At 41.9% G+C, this 24,047-nt stretch overlaps 1 protein-coding gene across 1 annotated transcript in view; it reads right to left on the bottom strand.

Moving 5' to 3' along the window:
• The window catches only part of LOC121949386 (zinc transporter ZIP10-like), a 29,882-nt gene that overhangs the window by 1,742 nt on the left and 4,093 nt on the right, over positions 1–24,047 (bottom strand). The window contains exons 2-10 of the mRNA XM_042495057.1: positions 20,337–21,662; positions 19,881–20,276; positions 18,163–18,340; positions 8,594–8,769; positions 6,188–6,349; positions 5,949–6,057; positions 5,552–5,860; positions 4,052–4,132; positions 65–255 (exon numbers count right to left, since the gene is read on the bottom strand). Of these exons, the coding sequence (XP_042350991.1) occupies positions 65–255; positions 4,052–4,132; positions 5,552–5,860; positions 5,949–6,057; positions 6,188–6,349; positions 8,594–8,769; positions 18,163–18,340; positions 19,881–20,276; positions 20,337–21,641 (2,907 nt within the window). The 5' untranslated portion in view covers positions 21,642–21,662. The remainder of the gene's footprint in view (positions 1–64; positions 256–4,051; positions 4,133–5,551; positions 5,861–5,948; positions 6,058–6,187; positions 6,350–8,593; positions 8,770–18,162; positions 18,341–19,880; positions 20,277–20,336; positions 21,663–24,047) is intronic.

The raw sequence follows: 24,047 nt of genomic DNA, 5'->3' as shown, positions 1-24,047 counted from the left end.
GAGGCAAAGTTAGACCGATGTTGTTAGGAGGGAGACAATTATCGAGTGCGGCGTGCCAACTTACCATATCCACCAGGGCCACGTAGAGGAACATGCCAGCCGTGATGGCGAAGATCCAGCTGGTGACACTGTGTGTGTACTGGCCCACGGCCGTGCCGATCAGCATGCCAACGTAGGCCATGAGGGCGGACAGCACATTGTAGACGATGGCCTGCTTCACCGACATCCCCGCTTTCAGCAGCACGGCGAAGTCACCTGTCAGCCAGGAGAGACACATTTAAACACCATTAACCCTTTACAACCTGGGTCTACATCCATTGTCTTGTGCTGGGTTCAGATGCCTTTCAAAAGAAGTTAAATCTTTGAACGCTGAGCTTGGTTTGATTTATTTTGGGGGAAAAAAGCAATGGACAACTTGGCAAGAAATGTCCCACAAATGGTTAGCAATTAGTACATTTCGGAAATTATTGTTTAACAACAGCTAGGGAAAAATGGCCATTCAACTTTATTTATAATCATCACAATTATGTTTTTAAAATTAAGTTTTTGTATTATTATTTCTTAAGTTTTTGTTTTTCAGGTCCGTTCTTTGGCTTTTGTTTTCACTTTCCTTTTATTTTTGCAAATTGTTTGGTAATTTTCATGATTTTCTTAAACTTTGCTTTTTTTTGGTAATTTAAAAAAATGTCTGTCTTTTTTTGTCTCTTTTTTTGCAATTTTCTTTATATATATATATATATATATATATATATATATATATATATATATATATATATATATATATTTAAACCTTTTCCTAGGTTTTTGGCTTTTCAAACTTTCCTTTCTGGTTTTTTTTTCCTTCAATTTGCTCAGGGTTCAAAGGGTTAAAGAAAATTCCCATGCACCCATCTCATTTTCTGACACGTATCCCAACAACTTCAGCACCATGGATGATTCGGCTTGTTTTTAAGTTGTTTATGAAAGGTAAAAGTAACAGTGACAGCAGTGTGTCCGATTTCTGTTTACGCTTTGCAAAGTGAAGCTGTGTATAAACCCCTCGGTGAATAGCTCAGCGCGTGTCATGCCGTGTTTCCTTTTATTCTCTCAGTCTGTTCTGCCGTTGGTGATGAGGTGAACTTGTTCAAAGTGAACTCCCTCCATACATCTGCCGCCGCTCTCTGTGTCGGAGCAGGTGGAAAACAGACCAGGAGCGGCTGCTTTCGAAGAAATATGTCTTTAACTCTCTTCTGATGCACTTATGATTACACATGCACGCCGTAGCCTCTCTACCCTCTTCAATCATTGCCGGGCCAAAAGCGGGAAGAGGCCCAAGTCTCAGCGGAAACGCCCTGGATTTGGAGAGAGATGAATACTGAGAAGGGGGTGGCCTACATTTCCTGCGCCATGTAACAAGCGGCCTCTTTTCCTTGCTAATTACCTCAATGAATATATTACCACTCTGCTCTCATCCATCAATCAAACCGGCAGAAAAGAAGGGGGAGAAGTTAAAGAGAGACCGTCTGCACACCTCACTTCAATGGCCCTCTTTTTTTTCCCTCTTCAACTGGCGTTTCCTGCCTTCCCGGTTCCAATGCGTCCGACAGTCAGACACGCCTGCCGCCACCTCATCTGCCGCAATTAACACACCCATCACTGCCAATTAGCTTCACTCTGGGTGGTTAAAGAACCCTCATAATCATCATCTTTGCCATCCAGCTGCCAGGCGGGGGACGGCTTTTGTGTTCAGGAGGAGCTGAGAGGTGCACTTGTCAAACTGCTGGGTTTGTCTGACAAGCGGCCCTACAGGGGCCAAGGCACGACGGCAAAGTGCGCCTGAGGAACGGCAGCCGAATCAACAGGAAATGTGAAACAGCACAGGGAGGGAATGATCTCGAAAAAATCTTCACGTGCCGCTTGAGATGGCGCTCGTGCGGCAGTCGACCATCTGGAAACTCTGGAAACCGAGTATAGAGATGAAAATGTTGGACCAGAGTCAAAGCACTTAGCCATCTTGTTCTTTATGAGCCTGGAGCCTCACAGATGAAGCACATAAATGCAGATTTTTTTCAGCACTTCAAGGGAGAGATCTTTTGAAGTTGGATTCTATGAGGTACTTATCCACAGTCAGTGTATCACCACAGTCGATGTCAGTCGGCACGGCCCCAGTTTGGAGAAGCAGGCTGGGGTGCCACCACAGAAGCTAAGCAGTGTACTGCTGTGGAGGGAGCCGCAGCAAAACCCATTTTAGACAGCTAAAAATCAGTCAGAATATTTTCACCGCTTTACGTTGCCGTCAGATAGCAATTTTGGACCTGGCAATGAAGCCATAATATCACTCTCTACAATATGAGACTTCATTAAGAAAAACAGCAGGGGGTCCCCCACACATCTCCAGGTCATTTTCTTGTCACCTTTTACTTTTTTTGCAATTTAAAAGTTTACTCATGTACTGATGTCAAGCACATGGAAAGTGAAACTGTTCAGTCTACTAGGTTAAAAGTTCAAAGTCACTCGCAGTAGTTAAGAGGAGCCTCTCATCCATTGATCTGATCAGCTCTGAACAGATCGACAGATAGGAGTGCAGTTGAAAATTCACCTAGCGATCCACAAACTGCTGCTGAGGAAAAAAAGAACTTATGTAGAGCCCCGCCTGTGCTGCATTAACGGACAAAAACATCAGAATTTAGAGAGGGGGCACCGAATGACACCACACATTCAAAAGAGAAAAAAAGACCATTTGCATCATTGTTTCTGTTGTATGACCTTGGTGTTTAAAAGGGTTAGTTTGGATTCAATAACTGTAACAATAATTATAAAAACGTTAACAATAATAATAATTTTTTTGACAATTTTCTGGCGATTTTCCCTCTATATCTCTTTTTAGCCAAGGTTATTATCTTTTATCATCTTTTATTTTTTTCATATTTTGCAGAAGATCTCATGCCAAGTTGCTATCTGCCTGTATTACCCATGCTCTTGAAAAAAAAAGAAAAAAAATCAAAACAGTTTTATCATGTTTCAAAGGTTTAGATGCTTGTAAAGGGCATCCAAACACAGCACAAAAAAAGTGAGGATGATCCAGGTTTCAAAGGGTTAAGTACCTCATTCAACACCACTTAAAAAGATTTGAAATATTCCTTTAAAAAAACTAAATGCTACACATCACAGACTTTAAAGCAGGTTTTTGCAGCCTGTTTGTGGTCAACCTCCCCTCATCACGTAGATGCTTTCAACAGAGGCAGATTTTCCTCATTTTCCCCCAAACACAAAAAAAAAGCAGGACAGGATGCTGCTAGTGAACACAAGGGGGAGCAGGCAGACAAACGTGGGCCGTTATTCGTAATTGACACTGCTCTATTCATCAAGCACACAAACGAGGCATGGAAACGGCACCAGGACACGACACATCATTAGTACTGATCTGCAGTGGATGGCCCCATTGTCTGTCTTTTTCACCCCGCTCTCGCCACCTCTTCCTCACACTATAAACAAACAGGCGGAGGAGAGCACTGTGGAGTAAAAAGAGAAAAAAAAAACGCTCCAAACAAAAATGTCTAGTGTTGCTGAGTCAAACTGAATCAAATGGGTCCTCGGAGAGAACAGATTTGAATGCAAATGAACGCACCGGCAGCTGTACCATCTTTGAGCCTGACTGTATTGAACAATGTGTGCCAGGCGCCGTACATCATCTCCGCTGACAGACACGTTGACGAGCCATTTCGCCGCTGTCAGACAAAAAGCTATTAATTGGGGAAAAAAATGACTTTTTTTTCTGGAATGAGGAGAAGAGTGATGATTATTGACACCGCCAGGTTTTTAACAAGTTCCAAGGGAGCGAGGGTTGTGCGACTTCCTCGGATTAAGGTTTCAGTCCGAGTTAAGAGAAAACGCAGTTTGCATGAGGCAGTGATTCAGACACTGGTTATCATTATGTGAGCTAACTGCGAGGCCTTCACAATACAGCTTTGTTCCAATTGTTGGGGAAATGAAGTGTGAAGTGTCAAGTGCGTAATGAGAAAATGACTTGTTTTGTTTTGTTTGGCACTTTCTTTTGTTGCACTCCACTTACCGAGTTCATGAGGTAATTCATGGCAGAAAACAGCCACTGATGTGCTGATGCCTCCTGTCAGGTTCGCACTGAACGCTGCGCCTGTAAACACAAGTTCAGGAACATGTAAGCAAGGAAACTCCTGTTTGCGATTGTGCTGAAATATTGATACCACTCTCATGTCACGTCATTGGTTTGATTTCTGGTGACATGGTGAGGGGGCATTAAGCAACTTCACAAGACTTGGCCCAAAAAATAGCAAGAAATTAGTATAAAGGAACATGAAAATTACCTGAAAATAAGCAATAAAAGGAGAAGCTAAGACAAAAGTAAAAAAAATGCCTCCACCCCACACGCACGCACGCACACACGCACGCACGCACACACAAAAACATGCAAAACTATATATGTATTTTTTAAATAGTAAATATATAATTCTAATGAAATAAAAATAGTGTTGTGGACATTTTTCTCCTTTTTTAAAATATTTTTTTCAATAATTTGTCGCCTCTTTTTCAAACTAATTGACAACCAGTGCCAGCTGGGAAGCAGTCTATGCTTTAGGGCGCGGCTACATTGTGATTTCCAGTGGCTGACCTGTCAGGCAGGATATAGGCAGGTATTCAAGTCGGTTTTGCTTCGAATAAATGTGGTCATTTCCTGTTTAAAAAAACCAAGGTGGGAGTGATTAAGATGGCAAACTCAAGGCTTCAAACTGGTGGTCCGGTGAAGTCACGTTTACTAAATCCCCTTTATTTATACAGTCTATGGTCTGTCCATCAAAAGTGAAGCCTGAGCCAGTGGCCAGTTAGCTTAGCATAATGACTGGAAACAGGGGCAAACAGCTAGCCTCGGCCAAACAGAAGAACTTCCTGGAGTCTCTCTCCTAAAAACAAAGTCATCTTGAGAGCGGCACATATAGTTACTTTAAGATCCCAGGAAAAGCACTAGGTTTTGAAGCCAATTTTGCGTTGATGCCAAACTTCGAACGACACTGTCAAAGACATGACTGTGAATCAGTAGATTTATTTTTTTGAGTGTCACAAACCCCCGCAAAATAACTTGCTTCGCTATCAAGATTTGATGTAGTCTGTCTGATAACATTTCTAAAGTCTGGAAGAGCGGCATGTCTGAAACATTTTATAGCCATTCATTAGCGGAGGGTTAACTGGGAGTTAGCCGCTTGGCTGTCTTAAGTCTCTAGTGTGCTTGCTCTATAGGCTCCACGATGCGGAAGAGTCAGGTGATTTAATAGTGCAGAAATCGAGCTTTTTTGGCGCCATGTGCCAGCGAGCAACTTCAGTAAGAGTATATGGGGCAGTGCCTCCCATGCTGCGTCCAGTGGTCTTTATATATCCATGAGTTTACCACATGCACTCTCAATACAGCAGTTTCTAAGGGCCACCAAATGCAGCTAAAAGCTCTGGAAAAATTAAGGTAAGGGCCCATAAGCTGAGAATTTTTGTCAAATATCTGTGGACACAGTGCTGATAAAATACAAAAACAGAACATCCTACTGACCTATAGCCAGGCCGTCACTGAAGTTATGCATGCCGTCGCCCATGATGACCATCCAGGCAATGCTGGCTATACCGGCGTCCTTCATCTCCTGATCTGAGTGGCAGTTCCCACCGTGCGAGTGGCCGTGACCGTGCGAGTGTCCGTGCTTCTTGATCTTGCGTCCGTTCTCTTTGGTGGGTGACGGGTGATCTCGATGGGGGATTGCGGGCGCCAGCGGCGTCTTGTTGGTGGGAGAGTCGGGCGTCTGTAGCTCTGTGCGCTGCGTGTCATTGTGACCGTTGTCGCAGGAGATGGCGGAGGTGTCGGGGTCTGGAGGACACAGGTGATGTTACAGAGACAGAGCCTGTGGCGGAGGCGAACAAAGAGCTGTAAAGACCGCATGAGTGAACATCCTCACCTTCACTGAGTGGCTTCAGGTGCAGCCACTCTGCATCTGAGCGCCGATTTAACTTGTGATCTGACAACTTCCTGCCAATCTTGCCCTCCTGGCTCGCTTTCTTCATGGCCTGTGAGCAGACACAATTTGATGCATCAGTACACGTCTGTATCAAGAGCAAACAAACTAAAGGGACACAGCAGACAAAAGCGTCTGCCTCTTAGAATTACGTGTCCACAGCGGGGTCAGGTTCATCTTACCGCGTGGTCTTTATAGTGCTTAAACATGCCGATGCAGTGTTCGATGATGAAGAGGAGGTAGATGCCGGCCAGCGCCGTCAGGCCCTTCCATACTCCATCAAAGGCCGTTACCAGATCAGTGTCATGACTCCCGGGCACGCTGTGGTCGTGCTGCCCTTGAGACTGCAGACGGGAAGAGGAACAGAGAATGAGTGAGAGACGGACAGGAGCGAGGGAGGAGGATCACACATTCATCAGTACAGAGATTTCATTTCCAAGAGTCACAGATCGAATCCCTGATGCCTTTTACTGCCGAGACAAAGACAAGAATAAGCAGAGGACGGCTGATGATCACTCAAACACGCTGTGTGACTGTGAAGACACTGATGGACTCAGTGTGTCAGACGTGTGCTGAAAACTGGTCAGAGGAAGAGGAACTTTAAGGTTTCAGTATTACTGGAAAGTGACTGTGACTCCCACATGAAAAGTGTGAGACTTGCAGAAAATATTTGACCAGTGTTCAGTTATATTGATCAATTAGTCAGTCAGAATTCCCGGTGACATCATTTTGCTCATATTCTCACAATTAACCCTTTGAAACCTGAGTAGGCATGTCTTTCTAAAACATGGGTACAAGGTAATGAGCAACGAAAGAAGAAATGACCCAAACATCAGCAAGAAATCCAAAAAAGTACAAGAAAACTGCCTGAAAATTAGTGGGAAAAAAATAATAAAAAAAAAAATTCCCTGAAAATCACTGGAAAAAAATGGAAAAGAAAACAAAAAAGTCAATAACCTGGAAAAAGTGATTAGAAATTGTAATAATGTTATAACATAGTTTTAAATAAATTTTCTTTTTTAAAAAAACAATTTTCTAAATCGTTTAATTTCTTGCAATTTGTGGAAGATTTCTCTATCTTTCTCTCCTTTTTTAAAAAAACATTAATTTTCAGGTTGCTGCCATGTCACCTTTTACAAATTTCTTGCAATTTGCTCATTATTTTTTTCCCCACATTCTTGAAGAGAACTGAACCTATTTATCAGGTTTCAAAGGTTTAAATACTTGTTAAAGGTGTCTGAATGCATCAGACGAAAAACTGATCTCTCTGCAGGCGTCAAAGGGTTAAACCCATCCTGTTTGTATGAATAAAAAACCAAACCTTAAATCTGAGGAACATGACAATCGTGTAATCATGACACGGTGCACTGTGCATGGAACTGTGTCGAGTGATGAGAGGCAGCCATGACATGTTACCTCTGATGGACTGTTGCTGACTGATTGATATACAGCATAATATTACAATGAAGCACACTCATATTAAACAGGACCAAAGCTCCAAATAATGAGATAAATATATATATTATGATATTATGTATATTAAAGTACTCACTGTGATCAATAATTTCAGTTTCCCTTCCCTTTTAAATAATATGATACTCATTTTTCTACTTTGGCTACAGTATGATGTAATAGTGTGCCAATTTTACTGTATTACTACAAGTGTTTACATTGTGTAACCTGCACTGCTAAAGAAGCTACATGTTAACAACCGGGGAAACATGTTATTTTGGTTGCTGATGTTGTTAATTTCTCCCCAATTTCAGATAAGATTCCCGTTGAAACATGTGTAGTTGTTTTTAGAAACTCTTGTTGGTTATTTTTTATTGTAAAAAGTGCAGCAAGTGTCTGTTACACTCATTTTTATGCATTACATTAACGCACAACGTAGGTTAATTTATTAAGACTCTAGATATTTGCACTGTAACTCCAACTTTTGTACAATCTCTCCATTGCACCTTTTGTACATATATTTTGTGTTCATTTTAATTTTTTTCATTGTATATTTTTAAATTGCTTCTATTTTATTATCTTATGTCTTATTATAATGAAATTCACTATTTTTATTCTTCCTTTATTTATTTATTTTTTCTTCCTTTATGTTAATTGTTTTGCACCAAAACACCAGTTCAATTCAATTGTAAATGTAAAATGTACTTGGTGATAAAACCGGATTCTGATTTTGACTCCCGGCTGAAATCTGGAAAGTCCTGGAAATGCTGACCAATCAAAGCAAACTGTTTTTTTTCTGGGATGGTTTCAAAAGAGACAGGCACTACAGCGGAGCGTTTCAGAATACAGGTGTTCCAGCTCAGGAAGTATGAGGAAAACAGTTTTTTTTCAAAACTTATAGCATGTAATCATGTTCTAGTAAAAACCTTAAATTCAAGTACTAACCTCAAATTGAGTATAATAGGTCTCCTTTAAGACATTTGCCTGATCATACACAAAGTTCGCCCAAATGCATTGATTACCATCCATCACTGTGGGTGTGCCCCAATAGGTGGAGAAGACAAAACCACAAATTTCATACTGTAAAAGACTTTGCAAAAGGTTTTGACTGTTCGGTCTGTCTGAGGCATACTCACGTGAGGCAGCAGATGAAGTAGAGCGTCTCCACTGAGCGTGCCCACTGCCAGTGCCACCAGGAAGGTGAGCAGGAACTTGAAGCAGGATTGTTTGAGGATGGGTACGAGAACAACACCAAGCAGAGACAGCAGGCTGATGATGGTGATGGATGTAAACCCCCACAGCCACACCCACACTGGAGAGACAGACAGACAGACAGACAGACAGACAGACAGACAGAGAGAGGGATGAAAGACGAGGATTATTTAGTGTACAGCCAAGGTCAGAAGCCTAGTGCTTGTTAGCTTCATCCACAGTTTTGTAGATGTGGATGACTCTTCAGCTGTGAGAGTACATAAACAGAAGATCAAATTTAAACACAAGTATGTCAGGATTTCATCCCGCCGACTTCATCTTTTAAAGGCAAGACGCTAACAGCCGCAGCTTTAACGTCACCCGGCTGCTGGCTGAATGTATTTTGTTCACATGTGATGGAAGCTATCCCCCCCGACGTTTTCAATCCATGTGTCCTTGTGATGACACAAGACGCCTAAAGCGAGAAATGTGAAGTGATATTTCAGCAGAATTCTACCAGCCTCATTTTTCATTCGAGGCCGCAGACATGAGACGGGAAGCAGGAGTGGAGGGGGAAAAAAAGTCAGAAAGGTACACTATCATTTAAACTGTCAGTCCAGCTGTCAGCACGGGACACGTTTCAAAACAAGACCGAGGGAGAGAAACTTCACGATCCTTTCGTTACACAGGACAAAATGTTTAATGTTGTATGAAATTCAATGTCACACCAAAGCTGGTGGTGTGTTTGGTGAAGTGGCTCCCTCAATGTTGACATTCAGCTATAGGACGCCGAGTGACTACAACACAGTGCACATGTGGCGCACATCTTGGGGGGTAGTAGGTTTAGGGTTAAGGGGGTGAATGACATCTCAGAAAGTACATTGTGCATTCTCTTAAAACATTACAGGGGTTGTCTAGTTTGCCCAGTCGCACCTTTGCACGAAATTTGGTCCCCATAGCAGCTTTTCTTGGTATTAATATTTTAGCTTGAACATTTGAAATTGTTATAACTCAAAGTAAGTGGTGCATTCTCATGGGCATTGGTGTGTGTGCTCGCCCCGGGCCCTTGAAGATGTGAACAAAGTTTAGTCCCAATTGGTTAACATTTGGGGTCAGGGTTAGGGCAAGGCATAAGAGGGTTAATACCATTTTTTAAAAGTTACAAAAATGGGAACAACTCAGAAAGTAGGTGGTGTGTTGTCTTGAAACTTGGGGGCGTTGTCTGGTTTAGGGCGAACCTCTGTATGAAATTTGGTCCTGACAGCAGCTTTCCTTGGTGTTGAAATTTTTGTTTGAAAATGTTATTAATTCATCAACTTAGAGGTGCATTCTCATGGGCGTTGGTGTGCGTGCTCGCCCTTGCCCCATGAGTATGCATACCAAGTTTGGTCCTGATTGTTTGATGTTTAAAGAAGTTATTTTAAAAGTGTGTAACTATCACAACACACTGTAAATATGGAACTAAAATGAAATGCTCTGTTTATCAATGTCAAAGGGTTTGAACCCGGAAAGTATCTGACCCGAGATACTTTTTTTCAGCTGGTAGACTGATAACCCATTTGAACAAAAGAACCAAAGCTGCCATCCAGCCAGAGGCAAGAAATGACTAATAACAGTAAAAATCACACTGGCAGTCACACTTCCTCTCCTCATCCTCTAATCGGCCCCAGGTGGTGTCGCTTGTGAAGAGATGATCTGAAACATGTCTTATGCCTGACAGAGTGGTCTTTAGAGAGACTGGATCAAGCTGTTACTGTCCCATTACCCAGCTGTAGGATTAAAAAACATTACCAAAAAAAAGAGAGTCTCTCCCCTGGCAGCAGCCTCTCCACTCTGAAAACAGGAGGCTGGAGTTCCTCCTGGGGGAAATATTTTAACTGAAGAGGAAGGCCCTGATGCTTAAGTGCTGATTACAGCCACTTGTCATTAGCTTTTGGGAAGCTTGCTGACTCTCACAGCAGCTTTACGTGTGTGTGTGTGTGTGTGTGTGTGTGTGTGTGTGTGTGTGTGTGTGTGTGTGTGTGTGTGTGTGTGAAATCAGAGGCATTGTGATGTCCATCGCTCCAAAATCTCCCATATGTACTGTTCGACTGGGTGGAGATCTGATGACTGAGGAGGCCATGGCATCCTGTCTGATTCACACCGTTTTCATACTGGAGCTCCTATGTCCTTCATAAAAACATGTGCATTAGTTTGTTTTTTCAGGATTTTCCTTTTGAAATGTGTCACCTGCTTTTATGTGTGTATTTACTGGCTAGCAACTTTGAAGTTTTCTTTTAAGGTCTAAGACATACCCTTGGACCATGCAGAGGGCATCACACTCATTTATCATCATTTAAATGCTACACACATTTGTTTTGCCAATATGCAAAGAAAAAGTCATTTTAAAGTTTTGTTAGTAACGCACAAAGCAGCATTTGTATATTTGTAGATGATATTTCCAGGATTGTCTGACATTTATTCAGGGTTGGCTGACATCTGTTGGTATTTTCTATAGCAAATGCATTTGTTATTTTTGCATTTTTTTTTAGAAATCACTGCGTAGGTGTGTAAATCCTGTTATGTGCACTTTCTTGGTTACTGCTGCTACAGGACTTTTTGAATAATGTATGTTACATGATCTTATGTGTTTGTCTGAGTACAAGGCAGTCTTTACGAGAACAATTACTGCTTACTATATTTCCTTGTTTACGTTCTATTCTATAATATCCATGCACAATGTAAGAATCATAGCCTGTGTCTCGCCTCCTCTGTGTGTGTGTACAGGTTCACCCACAGGTTAGTTTGACCTTAGGTGTGTGGAGACCTTAATCAAGCATTGTCTCTGTGCCTGTGAGAAGGTCTTATTCTCCCTGCTCCCACACAGATAAATCAGGGGAATCTGTCTCTGGGACGAAGACAGATAAGACATCCAGATGCCCAGTTATGAATACTATAGTTTGATCTGTATTAATACCACTTTTTCATTAATATTATCAGACAATTTCACAGCGCAGTCACTGTATTTATGTTTAATAACTAGGATTACTACGTTGTGGTTGTATGCCTCTGTGAACCAGTCAAGTTGCAGTTACAGCTTATATCCATGTCTGTGAAAACATGCTTCACACACACACACACACACACACTCTCCCCCCGGCAGCACAGAATAGCTCCACAATCAGCACCATCTCAAAGTGGGCACCCAAGATTAATGTCACCATGTCAGTATCTGACCAAATGTCTCCAAACATCCAACTGTTCCTGAGATGTGACGTTCAGTAATGGCCACAAAAGTGTTTTTGCACAACGTTATGTTGTCATAGTGAGGGGGACCTTTTGGGACATAAAAACGTCATCACTTAATTATGTTATCCGGTTAGACATTTGTGTGAAATTGTGTAATAATTAGCACACTAATTTTTGAGTAATGGCGAAAAACATTTTGTGAGGTCACATCAAGGTTTCCTCAGGGTGTTCTTAAGATACCGTGTTCACAAGAATAAGACTACATCACAGTGACCTTGACCTTTGACTTATAACCACCAAAATCTGATAATTTCATCCCTAAGTTTAAGGGGACATTTTTTCCAAATTTGAAGAAATTCCCTTTAGGCATTACGTTAACAACAATGGGATGGACAACCAGAAAACATATTTCCTACGGTTATGGCTATTGTCTGAAGACAATAGCCGACAGGTTCAGAGATTGAGTACAGGCCGGTGTGTTCTGCCTCTTTTGCTCTTTACCTGGAGAGTTTCCAACCAAAGCCCGCAGAAAACTAGTCAATACTACTTGGACTACAAACAGAAACCACAATACTTGAAATGCCAAAATCTTGGTCTGCTGCCTACAGATTCTGCAGACAAATGCAGGTATATGTTTACAGAGTTTAGATACAGAAGGTTAAAAGGATGGTTCAATATTTTAGAACAAAACTTGATACTCATATTGTGACAGCATTTTCAATGTCGTCTTTTCTTATATTTTTTTAATGTGAAACCATTATGAGTTAATACAGCTAGCTCTCTATAAAGCAAAGGAACCCTATCAGCTACCATTCCCATCACTCACTGCAGCAGCTCCAGTATAAAGCACCAGTTAATCCACTGTGAGCACTGTAGAGAGAATGTCATCGTTAGGAAGGACAAACTGGACGGGCTGAATTCATTTCCTCATCAAGGATGAAAATGCCTCAAATAATCCTCACCTTCCCGTTCTATTGTTACCTCCATTTTCAATGTGCCTTACAAAAGTAAAAGGTGCTTCAGCTGACTGCTTTCTTATTTGTCGCATCAAGCGGAACTGCGTGTAACCCTGAGAGCCGACTGTACATCAGCCAGACAGCACATCACTGCAGGTCCTTCACACTCACACAGCTCATCTACTGCTCGATCTCATTACCTGTATGCAGTTGTGGCTGTGTGTGTGTGTGTGTGTGTGTGTGTGTGTGTGTGTGTGTAGGTGTAGGTGTGCAGGAGGGTTGCGGCAGGGCGACAGAAGGCAGCAATAAGGGAACAAGAGAGAAAAGGGAGACCAACTGGTCTGTGTCTTCTCTCCAATTACACATCTCCTGTGAGCCATGGCTCGGGAAAAAAATGGCCCAGGGTGTCGCTTAGGCTCTCCTAATTGGCACAGCGCAAAAAGAGAGGGGAGTTTGGGCACCAGAGAGAAACCAACTGCAAAATTTTCAGAGCTCCCCCATGGATGCCGGCAGGAGGTAAACGAGAGGTAGCTTCGCACCGTGTGGTGATGCCTATGGTTGACTCTCAGTGCAAAATTGCAGACAATCTAACAGCTCCAGTTCCTCACTAATGAGGAGCCGTTCCTGCCCTTTTGACTTGTTCGCGCTGTGCTCCTCGTCATCATTACCATTTTTATGACTGTTTTCATTGGTGGCACGCCGCTGCCTAAGGCACATGTGATCCAGGTATCTCCAGAGGGGACTGTGTGTTTAATAATTAAAGATTTAAGAGGGCGTTCAGTTAGGGAATTCCTCCTATCTCATGGTTGAACTTCAGTGCCTGCTGCTTTGACAGAGTCGTTCCATCCTAAAAACTTTTGCAGCTTAAATATTTTTCTTTTGTCATAAAAACGTCCCTTTCTTCAGCTAATTAAAAATAAATCAAGTTGTGCTGAAACATCTCATGACCCTAAACTTTCCATGTTGTTTTTCAGTGACAGCTCCCAAACTTTTCGGCTACTTTGCATAAATGAAAATCCAATTACACTGCAGGCAGAATACAGAACATGGAACAAATGTGTAAAGCAGCGTGGTCAGATTGATTATCATACACGGTTCAAAATGCATTTTCATTCCAGGTGGCCACGTGTTATCTGTTCTTAGAGATTTACATGTTTGACAGACACACACACACACACACACACACACACACACACACACACACACACAGTACCAGAACACGTGAGAAAAAGCAGCCTTTTCTATGCTTTGTATTTTTGTGAGCGGAAACTGTGATGGCTGGCCGTGGTTTGATTTGTAGCCAGCTTTTATGGCTTTATGACCTTTATTTCACGACCTGTAACTCATTAACTCTTAAACACTGTGATTTTACAATTTGCATTCTCATAAATGAAGAAAAACTGCGAGGTCCCAGAGCTGGGTTTTACTCCGACCTTCATTCTTTATAGCTGATCTTTCAGCCTCTTTCTAGGGTTTTTCTTTTGAATATTATTAATTCAGGACGTTGGAACTCAAACTGAAAGAGAGATCACTGAAACAAACATGTTTTTTTTTTGCTATATAAGCAAGATGGGTCCAGAAAGAAGTCCTTCTTGCAGTTTCAAGGGCACATGTCATAAGTCCTTTTTCACAAAGTTCGATATAGGGCCACTTCTAAGTCCCTTGTTTGCATTCTTAAACAGAACCAAACAGAGGTGACATTAAGCCGCTCCAGTGTTTGATTTCAGACAGCATGACAGCATCACAGAAACAAAAGAGACACATGTTTAACACAACAGTGTCTACCTCTAATGTATAATAAAACATATAACCCTTTTCCACCAAAATTAGCATGTGCACGCAAGTTTTTCAAACACCACTAGACCTGCTCAAGGCTATAGACTGCTTTCTCATTGCTAATAGATCAGAGCTGTGTACACGGCTCTGCAGCAGACAGGTATGTGTGTATGTGTGGGTTGTTTTGGTGTGTCTGTCTAAACAGGTAAACGTTAGATAGCAGAGTGGACAAAAATCAGGGAAAACTTTACAGTGGTTACTTCTCTTAATATATCTTATTTATTCAGATTCTCTTTCAGCATCGGTGCAGAGTAATTTGGATCAATGTTTTAGTGCTGCTTTGGAGGAGATTACAGTGGACAGTAATTAGTGATGATAATTGCATCTTGCCGGATATAGGGCTAAAATATGCGTGTTGATCTGCTTGTTGTGTTTCAGTCACTGCTGATCCGAGCCAGAAGTGATAACTACTTATTACTAGTGCAGAATCCTATGATCCGGGTGTGAAAGCCAACTGTACAAATTCCCACTGCGTTGAAATGCCAGATGTTAGCGGGTGTTTGTGGGATTTTTGCCTTGCGAAGGAGGCTATAGTGTTCTTTTATATGGTGGTTGTCCTCTGCTCGGAAGGTAAGGAGCTCCTGTACCTCCTTGATTTCCCAATTTGTTGAAACTTACAGACAGTTTTTTTTAGTTAGCTGCTAACTGCTATTCGCTGCTTTCAAAATGTCCCTAGGTGGGTTGCACGCTTAACATGTCGTCATGTTGTCCCCAGATTCCGGGATTGTAGTGTTTCTACAAAACGGCCAGGCGGCATGACGGCGTAATATTCCAGCCTTGACCAGGCACAAAGCACAAAGCAACCCACACAAAAAGTGTTGCTGTTTGGTGAGTGAATGACCCTGATTTAGAGTGCCAATCGCATTTGTGCTCTATTAAGAGCTGGATGTGATATGGCAAATTTGGCCGCCCATTTATTCAAACATTAACTTCCTCCCAGCTAATATGGCCCCAGACACACATGCCAGGCTGACTTTTTTTCCACTGCACTCTTAATAAACTCACTGCCTATCAAGTGCTGCTGATGGCCATTACTTATGCATATGCTCATCGGGACTTGTGATTGACTGAAAGAATTAATCATAATTATGCTAAACACTATGCAGCGTCCACAATCACATCTTAAAAAAAAAACAGACGACATCTTTTTCCACTCATTATGGGGTTGATACACTAATTAGCACAGTCACTCTCTCTGAAAATGTGAAGACTAAAAGAGGTCATTCACAGTCCGGCCTATCTCAACTTGAGAGTCATGCTGCTGTTTTCAACGCTGTCCACACCTAGATCTGTGGGTGGCTGCATTTGACTGCAGTTTACCTGACGGGCTAAATAGAAATGTGGGCTTATTGCATATCAGTTACCAGTTTGAGTACAAGACCAGTCAAGAAAATAAGCAAGTTCAAGAGTGACCCTCTGTTCCCCCTCTATCAATGTGCCCATGAGAAAATCATACAGTCACTGATCACTCCTGAGGAGCTGCAAAGTGGAAGACTGCTTTCATTTAGCAGTTTCCAGAAGTGTGAAAATATGAATAAGAAGCACTTCCTAAAAGAAATGCCTGTGGGTTTGAGAGTATAAATAAAGGGTAAAGTAAGGTGTTCGAACTTACAAAAAACTGTGGTTGTGTGGTTTCACACTTGGCAAAGTGTTATCAAACTCACAGAGTATGGTTAACAACAAACACCTCTTTCAATACTGAGACTGTGCTATAGTTTTGTGGGACTGTAAAGCTCAAGAGCTAACTCACTAACTTAACATTTCTCCAAGCCCGCCATCTCACATTTGATAGACATTATGCTTTTCTCGTTTGTAAATAAAAGTTAATTAAGCATTGGTGTTGGAGAAATACAAATAGGTTGAGATTCATTAGTAGCAGCCAACTCATTGGGTCTGTGAGCTGGGCTCTTGCAAAGACTTTTAATTAGAGATGTGAACTCAAGTTACAAATATGATAATTTTAGACTCAACAACTTGACAAAATCAAAAGAAGACTTGATTGGGACTTTGACACCAGTGACTCTTGACTTGAGTTTTTTGACTTGAAAATACTTGATCCCCTACCACAAAAAAAGAAGAAAAAAAAAAAACAGATTGCAAAAGATGTTTTTTTTTTTTTTTTAAATGTCCCACGGATCAGTACTTTTTGCTTAGTTTCCCAAATTAACTAACATTTACTCTATTCATTCCCAGCAAGCCCACATTTAATTCCTCTGATACACTTTGAAGATATCTGGCAGCATCCAATCAAGTTGCAGGAGAGAACCATGAAGTACTTACATTACAAGTCAAATAGTACCAAAAATGATACTAGAGATTATTTTGTCAACATACAAAACTACACTGTGGTTGAGAAAGAACAAACTGCTAAATCTGTGGGTCAAAAAATTACATGAAATTTTACTTAATAAAATCTTGATTTTTATTTTCAATTAAATGAAATAATAAATAAAAACTAAAATGTTAATAAATTATAAAAAATGCATGCAAAGGCATGAGATATACTTGTGACTTGAAAAACAATGACTTGGCTTTTAATGTCTTGTTTTTTTAATGCCGCTCTGGACAGCAGAAAATGAAAGAGAAAAAAAACCTCTGCCCTGTCACTGAAAATTAGCAAAGATGGTGGTGGGAATACTCAAGACATTACGGTTACACTTCCTGGTGTGGCTTGATTATTTCAAAATACATTCACTTATGCAGGTCTGCCAGTGCTCCCTGAGAGAGCAGCTCCAGGTTATGCATCCAGATAACATCACATTATAATGCCAGTGGTTTATGGCGATGTCTGTGTGGTTTCCTGGTTATGAAGATAGCTACAGTGCCGATGGCACCAGATAAAGAAAACTTGCTTTTTTTTATCATTTTACTTTCATAGATTCAGTTCTTGTCACTGTACATGATACTCTAACACTAACCCTTCTGCAAACTTATCGATCATTCAGTACAATAAAATCTGTTCAGTGTTTTATTTAATTCTTCCACCTTCTGGCTTTAGTTTTATAAGTGAAGTCACTGTCTGAGGTACGCACACTGTCAAGATGATATCTCTGGGTTATTGGTTTCTCACTACAAAACAATGATCTGCTGAATAAACAAACTGTGATTGTGCACTGATGGGTTTAAAGGTCTGTCTGTTACTGGATCCACTGTGCAAATAAAGTTCATTGTTTGGCCAAAATATCAGAAGATCACACTATTTTCCAAGCCTGAACAATGACAATATCTAGGCATTACATAAGTGGGTTATTGATCTCTTAAAATCAATACAAGGAGTGAAAAAAATCTCCTGTACATCAGGATGTTGTTCAGCAGTGACAGAGCAAATGGTTATGTTAGCTTAATGCACCTTGGGCAAAACTCAAAACATTCATGATAAAGTTAAACCCTTCATTTTGTCCTTCAGGTTCACACTATAGCTGAAATTATTGTTTGTTTCTTTCTACATTACAAGTCTTTTCAATCAAAATGGACTGGATCAATAAGATACTTACTGGAACTGGCGTGCCCCAAGGCTTCCTGCTCCACATCCATCTGGTGGTAATGGCGGATGCAGACGCGACTGTCTATCTGGTAGAGCAGGGCAGGACACAGGTAGGTGAACTGGCTGGGGGAGATGAGCGACTCGGGACTCAGGCCGTAGTAGGTGAGGAGCTGAGTCAGGTTCAAACACTGGAAGGTGAAGTACAACAGTATAAGGGGAAAGAACCACTGGCAGAATTTTTTATCTTACAAGCTCCAAGCAAAATGGATCATATGAATATCAAACACTCACCTTTAAACTTGAACAGCATCTTTGAAAGCAAAGTATTTGGGCGAATGCATGACTATCTGGACAATACTGACATAGTGATGGTGGGGTTGAAGTTGATTATGCTGCAGCAATGGGCAGGCAGTAATTAGTAAGAGAGTCAACATTTCTCCTTTACAATTAAGTGTAAGTGTGCAAACTGCCTTGCCTGGAAGCCACGTGAAAGTTTTATTTGTGTCTTATCTGCTCCCATTTTGTCAGGTATCCAGGTGACCTGGTTGGATCTGTCACAACTATTTGAGATAATGACTGACAACCTGTGGAACCTTTGAGCTTTATGCAGAATACGCAGAGATGCTTTGTTTTGCTTGCAGACACTACATCAAGAGTAAAAATAGCTAAGTAAAGAGGAGCACTTTTGATGTATTCTCAAAAAACTACATAGGTGGCTACAGCTGATGTGGAACTTTCTGTTTAAGAACTGTTTTCAAACTCTGATGGCAAAAAAACGCAACAATCATTCACACGCATATTGATGCAAGACAACAGCACACTGTAGTCTGTTTAAATTTGTCTGTTGCTCAGCGCTTCTTCACATTTTGTTGCCCTGGTTGGTTGTAGGTTTACTCACTTCATCAGGGGATATTTTAGTCTACAGTAGTCTTTGGAAACCAAAAAATGAAGTGAGCCACACCCTGGCGACGTGTTAGGATGAGTGTCCCTGTAGCATTTTATTTTCCAAGACCCAGCTTCACTTCTCAGTTGCTCCTAATGTGGTGAGTGTATGCTACAGAGAAAAAGTGCTGCACCCAGCGTCGTTTTTCAGAGTGCACTTTTTTGCTCTGAATGCTTCTATTTCAAAATTTCTTAACTTTTCAGAAAGGTGCTGGCATCTCCAGCTCCCAGAAAGCACGTTCCTGCCAGAAAAGGCAAGGTCCTTAACATTTAAATACCAAAATCTAATCAGTTCATTTTAGGGTCCATGTAATGTTTCAGCCAAATCTGAAGAAATTCCCTGGCTGTACTTGAGATATTGCATTCACGAGAATGAGACAGATGCAAGGTCACAGTGATCTTGGCCTTTGCCCTCCAAAATGTGATCAGTTAATTGTTGAGTAAAAGTGGACATTTGTGAAAGAAATTCCCTTAGGGCGTTCCTGAAACATAGCGTTCTTGAGAATGAGACAGACAAACGGGCAACCCGAAAAACATAATACCTCCAGCCATAGCTATCACTGGCGCAGAGGCAAAAATAAAACATTACAGTGGAAAATCTTCTTATATTTTTGAAGATTATGAGGTAGCTAAGACACTGCTAAGGTTTTCAGCAGAGCACTTGATTAAATATTTTATTTACAAAAATATATTTCAGATGTTTTCTCCAGCATCGGAAAACTGTAACATTCGTATGACTGTTAATGTTTTTAAACACGTTTTCTTGAAGCAGAGCCTCTCTCTTACCTCTTCGTGCTGGTGAGACGATCCCTCTGGGTGGCCAGACAAGACAGGGCTCTGCAAAGTGGGGGTGGCAGGATCTCCTGGAGCTTCTCTCTTGTCTTTATGTCTGTGACCATGATCATGGTCATGGTTGTGTTCAGATTGATGGCCATGGTTATCAGACTGAGGGGTCTTGTTTCGCCTTCCCTGTCCTCTGACCCTGCCCGGCTTTCTCTGCTTCTTGGGCCGACTTACTGTGGTGGCAGAAGAGGGCTGTGGCACCTGAGGGGCTTTGGATGGCTCAGACGGGGCAGAAGGCTTCTGTTCCTGGCTGAGCGGAGGAATTCCTGTGGCTGCCTGGCCCACTTCTGGGACACGATTGTGGTCATGTTCATGATCACTGTGGTTGTGATCACTGTGGTCCTGAACGCCGTGACCATGATCGCTGTGGTCGTGATCGCCGTGACCATGATCGCTGTGGTCGTGATCACTGTGGTCGTGATCGCCGTGACCATGATCGCTGTGGTCGTGATCACTGTGGTCGTGAACGCCGTGACCATGATCACTGTGGTCGTGATCGCCGTGACCATGATCGCTGTGGTCGTGATCACTGTGGTCGTGATCGCCGTGACCATGATCGCTGTGGTCGTGATCGCCGTGACCATGATCGCTGTGGTCGTGATCACTGTGGTTGTGATCGCCGTGACCCTGATCGCTGTGGTCGTGATCACTGTGGTCGTGATCGCCGTGACCCTGATCGCTGTGGTCGTGATCGCTGTGGTCGTGATCACTGTGGTCGTGATCGCCGTGACCCTGATCGCTGTGGTCGTGATCGCTGTGGTCGTGATCACTGTGGTCGTGATCGCCGTGGCCATGATCGCTGTGGTCGTGATCACTGTGGTCGTGATCGCCGTGACCATGATCGCTGTGGTCGTGATCGCCGTGACCATGATCGCTGTGGTCGTGATCACTGTGGTCGTGATCCCTGTTAGGCTGAGAAGACAGGTCCTTGTTAGAGTTCACCTGTGCCTGCTCATGTTTGTGGTCTTTGTCATGTGCGTGATCATGGTCGTGATCATGATCATGTGTGTCCTGCACATGTCCACCAGAATGTTTATGGTCAGTATCCTCTACCTTGGTGTGATTGTGACTATGTTCTGCATCATGTCCATGATCGTGGTCATGATTATGGTCATGTTCTGTGGGTGCACCAGCAGCTGGACTGGTGGCAGTGGTCTGCTGGGTGCACATTATGGGAGCGTGTTCTGTGTGTGGATGGTGGTGGCCAGGCTTGTGATGTGGATGACCGTGTCCATGCCCATGGCCATGGCCATGACCCTGGCCTTCATTGGTGGATGAGTGTGAATGAAGCCCCTCCTGCATGTCTACCAGGTCAAGGTGAGCTACATGGTCATGGCCCAGCTCCTCGTGATCCACATCTACCACCTTCACCTCACCCAGACCCAAACTAAACAGCAGGCTCTGAAATCCCTGGAAATCCAGCTGGTCTTTTTGGCCGTAGCGTCGGAACAGCTCCTGGATGTAGAAGCGCTGCTCCTCCTCTAGAGTGTGCCCGTGAGAACTCTTGGACTCTGAAGATAAAGTGGCTCCTCTAACGTACGGGGCCTCGGATATCTGCAAGTCGCTGTGGGCGTGGCTGTGGTCGGTGTGGTGATGTCCGCCGTGCTGATGGTCGTGCTCTTCTCCATGGCAGTGGTTGCACTGATGGAAGAGGAAGGTGAGCACACACAGGAAACAGAATTTGGTGTGCACGTGGACTCGCATTGTCCCCTTACTTCTGGTCCCCTGCCGAAACAGGAAAGAGACAGTATAAGTAACAGCTGAAGCAACCAAATAGACTGTTTTACTGGCAAGTTTGTATTCGTGTGTTCTACTGAATGAGAACTTCAAAACAATTTTAATATTTTGGAGGATTGTTCTCTTTTTTGGCTCGGTCAAATGTTTGAATGTCGGTGATGTCACAGTCTAGCTCTGAGAAGCTGAATCTTGCTCCATATCTCCTCACCCAGTTTAAAGAACACACTGGCAAAAGATCATGATAATTGTAATACTTTTAGATGGTTGGACTATGGCCAAAAACATGTCATGTGTGGTCACAGTGACCTAAATCTTTTTTTTTTTTGACCACCAAATTCTAATCAGTACAATCTTGAGTCCAAGTGGACATTTGGGCCAAACTCAGCAGCTATGTGCACTAATTTTTAAGCAATTTGAGATAATATATGCCTAAAAATCTGTTAATCATTGGAAACATGATCCTTTTGTATCTAATTGTTCTCCAAGTGTCTTCCGAGTGAACATTTGTGCCAAATTTGAAGAAATTCTCTTAAGTTGTTCTTGAGATACTGGGTTCACAAGAATGAGATAAACGTAAGGTGACAGTGTCTTTGACTGTTGACCACCAAAATCTGATCAGTTCATTCTTTAGTTAAAGTGCATAGTTGTATGAAATTTAAATAAATTCCCTCAAGGTGTTTTTGAGATATTGCTTTCACAAGAATGGGACATATGGACATTCATACAGACAGACAACTTGAAAACACAATTCCTCCAGTCGCTGCTATCACTGGTGCAGATGCATAAAAAGCTAAAATCAAGCTATATGGTTGTCAGATGATAATCGATGGGTTCTGAGATTGCATTTCAGCCAGTGTATTTCCTGCCGCTCAAATGTGATTGGTCATTACTTCTCAAAATGCAAACACATGCAGATATCTCTTCATAGAGCACGAGCTACTGTAACTTCGTGTCCTGTTTGGATTTTTTTCAGCTCTTTAAGACAAGTAAAATGTGGTTTATGATTTGATTGCTCAAAATGGTGTGCTGCCTAGACCTGCCAAGAAAAGCATATTTTAAGTTTAACTTAAGTATCACAATACTGATGTTTTTCTGACTTTGACTTGTATATCTACATGGCAAATATGTGACACATCACGCAAAATAATCAAATTGGTGCCCAATGCAAGGAATTGTGCATTATATAAAAATAATTCACTATGTGTGAAACACCTAGGATCATTACATTGGACTTTTACATCGGAATTTTACAACATAATAAAATCACCTCCTGAAACATGTTTTGTGGTCTTAATGTATATTATGTGTCTATATGTCTATATTGCTGAGTTTGTGTCTTGTACTGTCTCTCGTGAATGTTGTTAAATGTGGTGTATTTCAAAGGCCAATTTAGGGACAGGGATTGCAAATTAGCTGTAGTTGCTGTGGAGTGTGGCATTGGATTTCGCTGCATACTTGTCCATGTGCAAATAAACATTAAATAAACACATTAACACTAAAACTGAGTTGGGCACCAGCCCCACGTAAAAAAAAAAAAAAAAAAAGTTCAGTTGCTGAATGTTACAGTATATAATTACAGATTTTCTTAATTAAAATAGGTCACAGTAAACACAGTAAAGGATCATGGTTAAAAAAAACAAGGCGCAATGTAGTAGCTTTAACTTGAACTCCTGTGAAATCACGATTGTCAACATGAACAACTAATTAAATCTGAATGTAATTAAGTCAGCTATCAATATTGGCCTTAAAAAGCCCAATCACTTTTTTTAAGCAATGATGCCACTCTGACATCTCACAGTGTTGATAGGATTTGCATTAGTTCACATACAACAACAACAAAAAAAACACAACAAGATTTAGGCTAATAAGACTGCACAACATGCATAACTGCTGCATTGAAACCACCTCAGCTGCTACCTTTAGCTTAGCATAACACATCTAATAACTAACTGAATGAGAGAGGCTTCTGGAGTGCGATAAACTCTCTGCTGAGGATTGTGTAACAAATTGCTTGTTTTCCCCCAACTCTAAAAAGCCTGAAGCAGCAATATCATTCCAGTCAAATGATCCTCATAAGGTCTCTTGTGAAGCCCGTGGGTGGTTGATGCATAAGGGGTGAGGGGTGGGGGGAGGAGGAGAAGTAAAGAGAGGTCAGAAGACGAATACTGCTAGATAATGGTGAAATGGCACACAGACCAGACGAACACACACACAAACACAAAGGCCTTTGGCAGCCGGCTTGTTAGCAAAGTTTATACTGGATTTACAGCATGCACATCTTGAGGGAATAGATTTGTGTTGAGCAGACAAAGATACTGGGCTAAATGTTAAAAACAAAGAGGGTGATAGATCCTCCTCACAGTTGTCAAGGCG

Source organism: Plectropomus leopardus, chromosome 10 (assembly GCF_008729295.1).
Source record: "Plectropomus leopardus isolate mb chromosome 10, YSFRI_Pleo_2.0, whole genome shotgun sequence".
Taxonomy (NCBI): domain Eukaryota; kingdom Metazoa; phylum Chordata; class Actinopteri; order Perciformes; family Serranidae; genus Plectropomus; species Plectropomus leopardus.
Note: the sequence above shows the minus strand (reverse complement) of the source record. Positions and strands in the feature narration are given on the sequence as shown.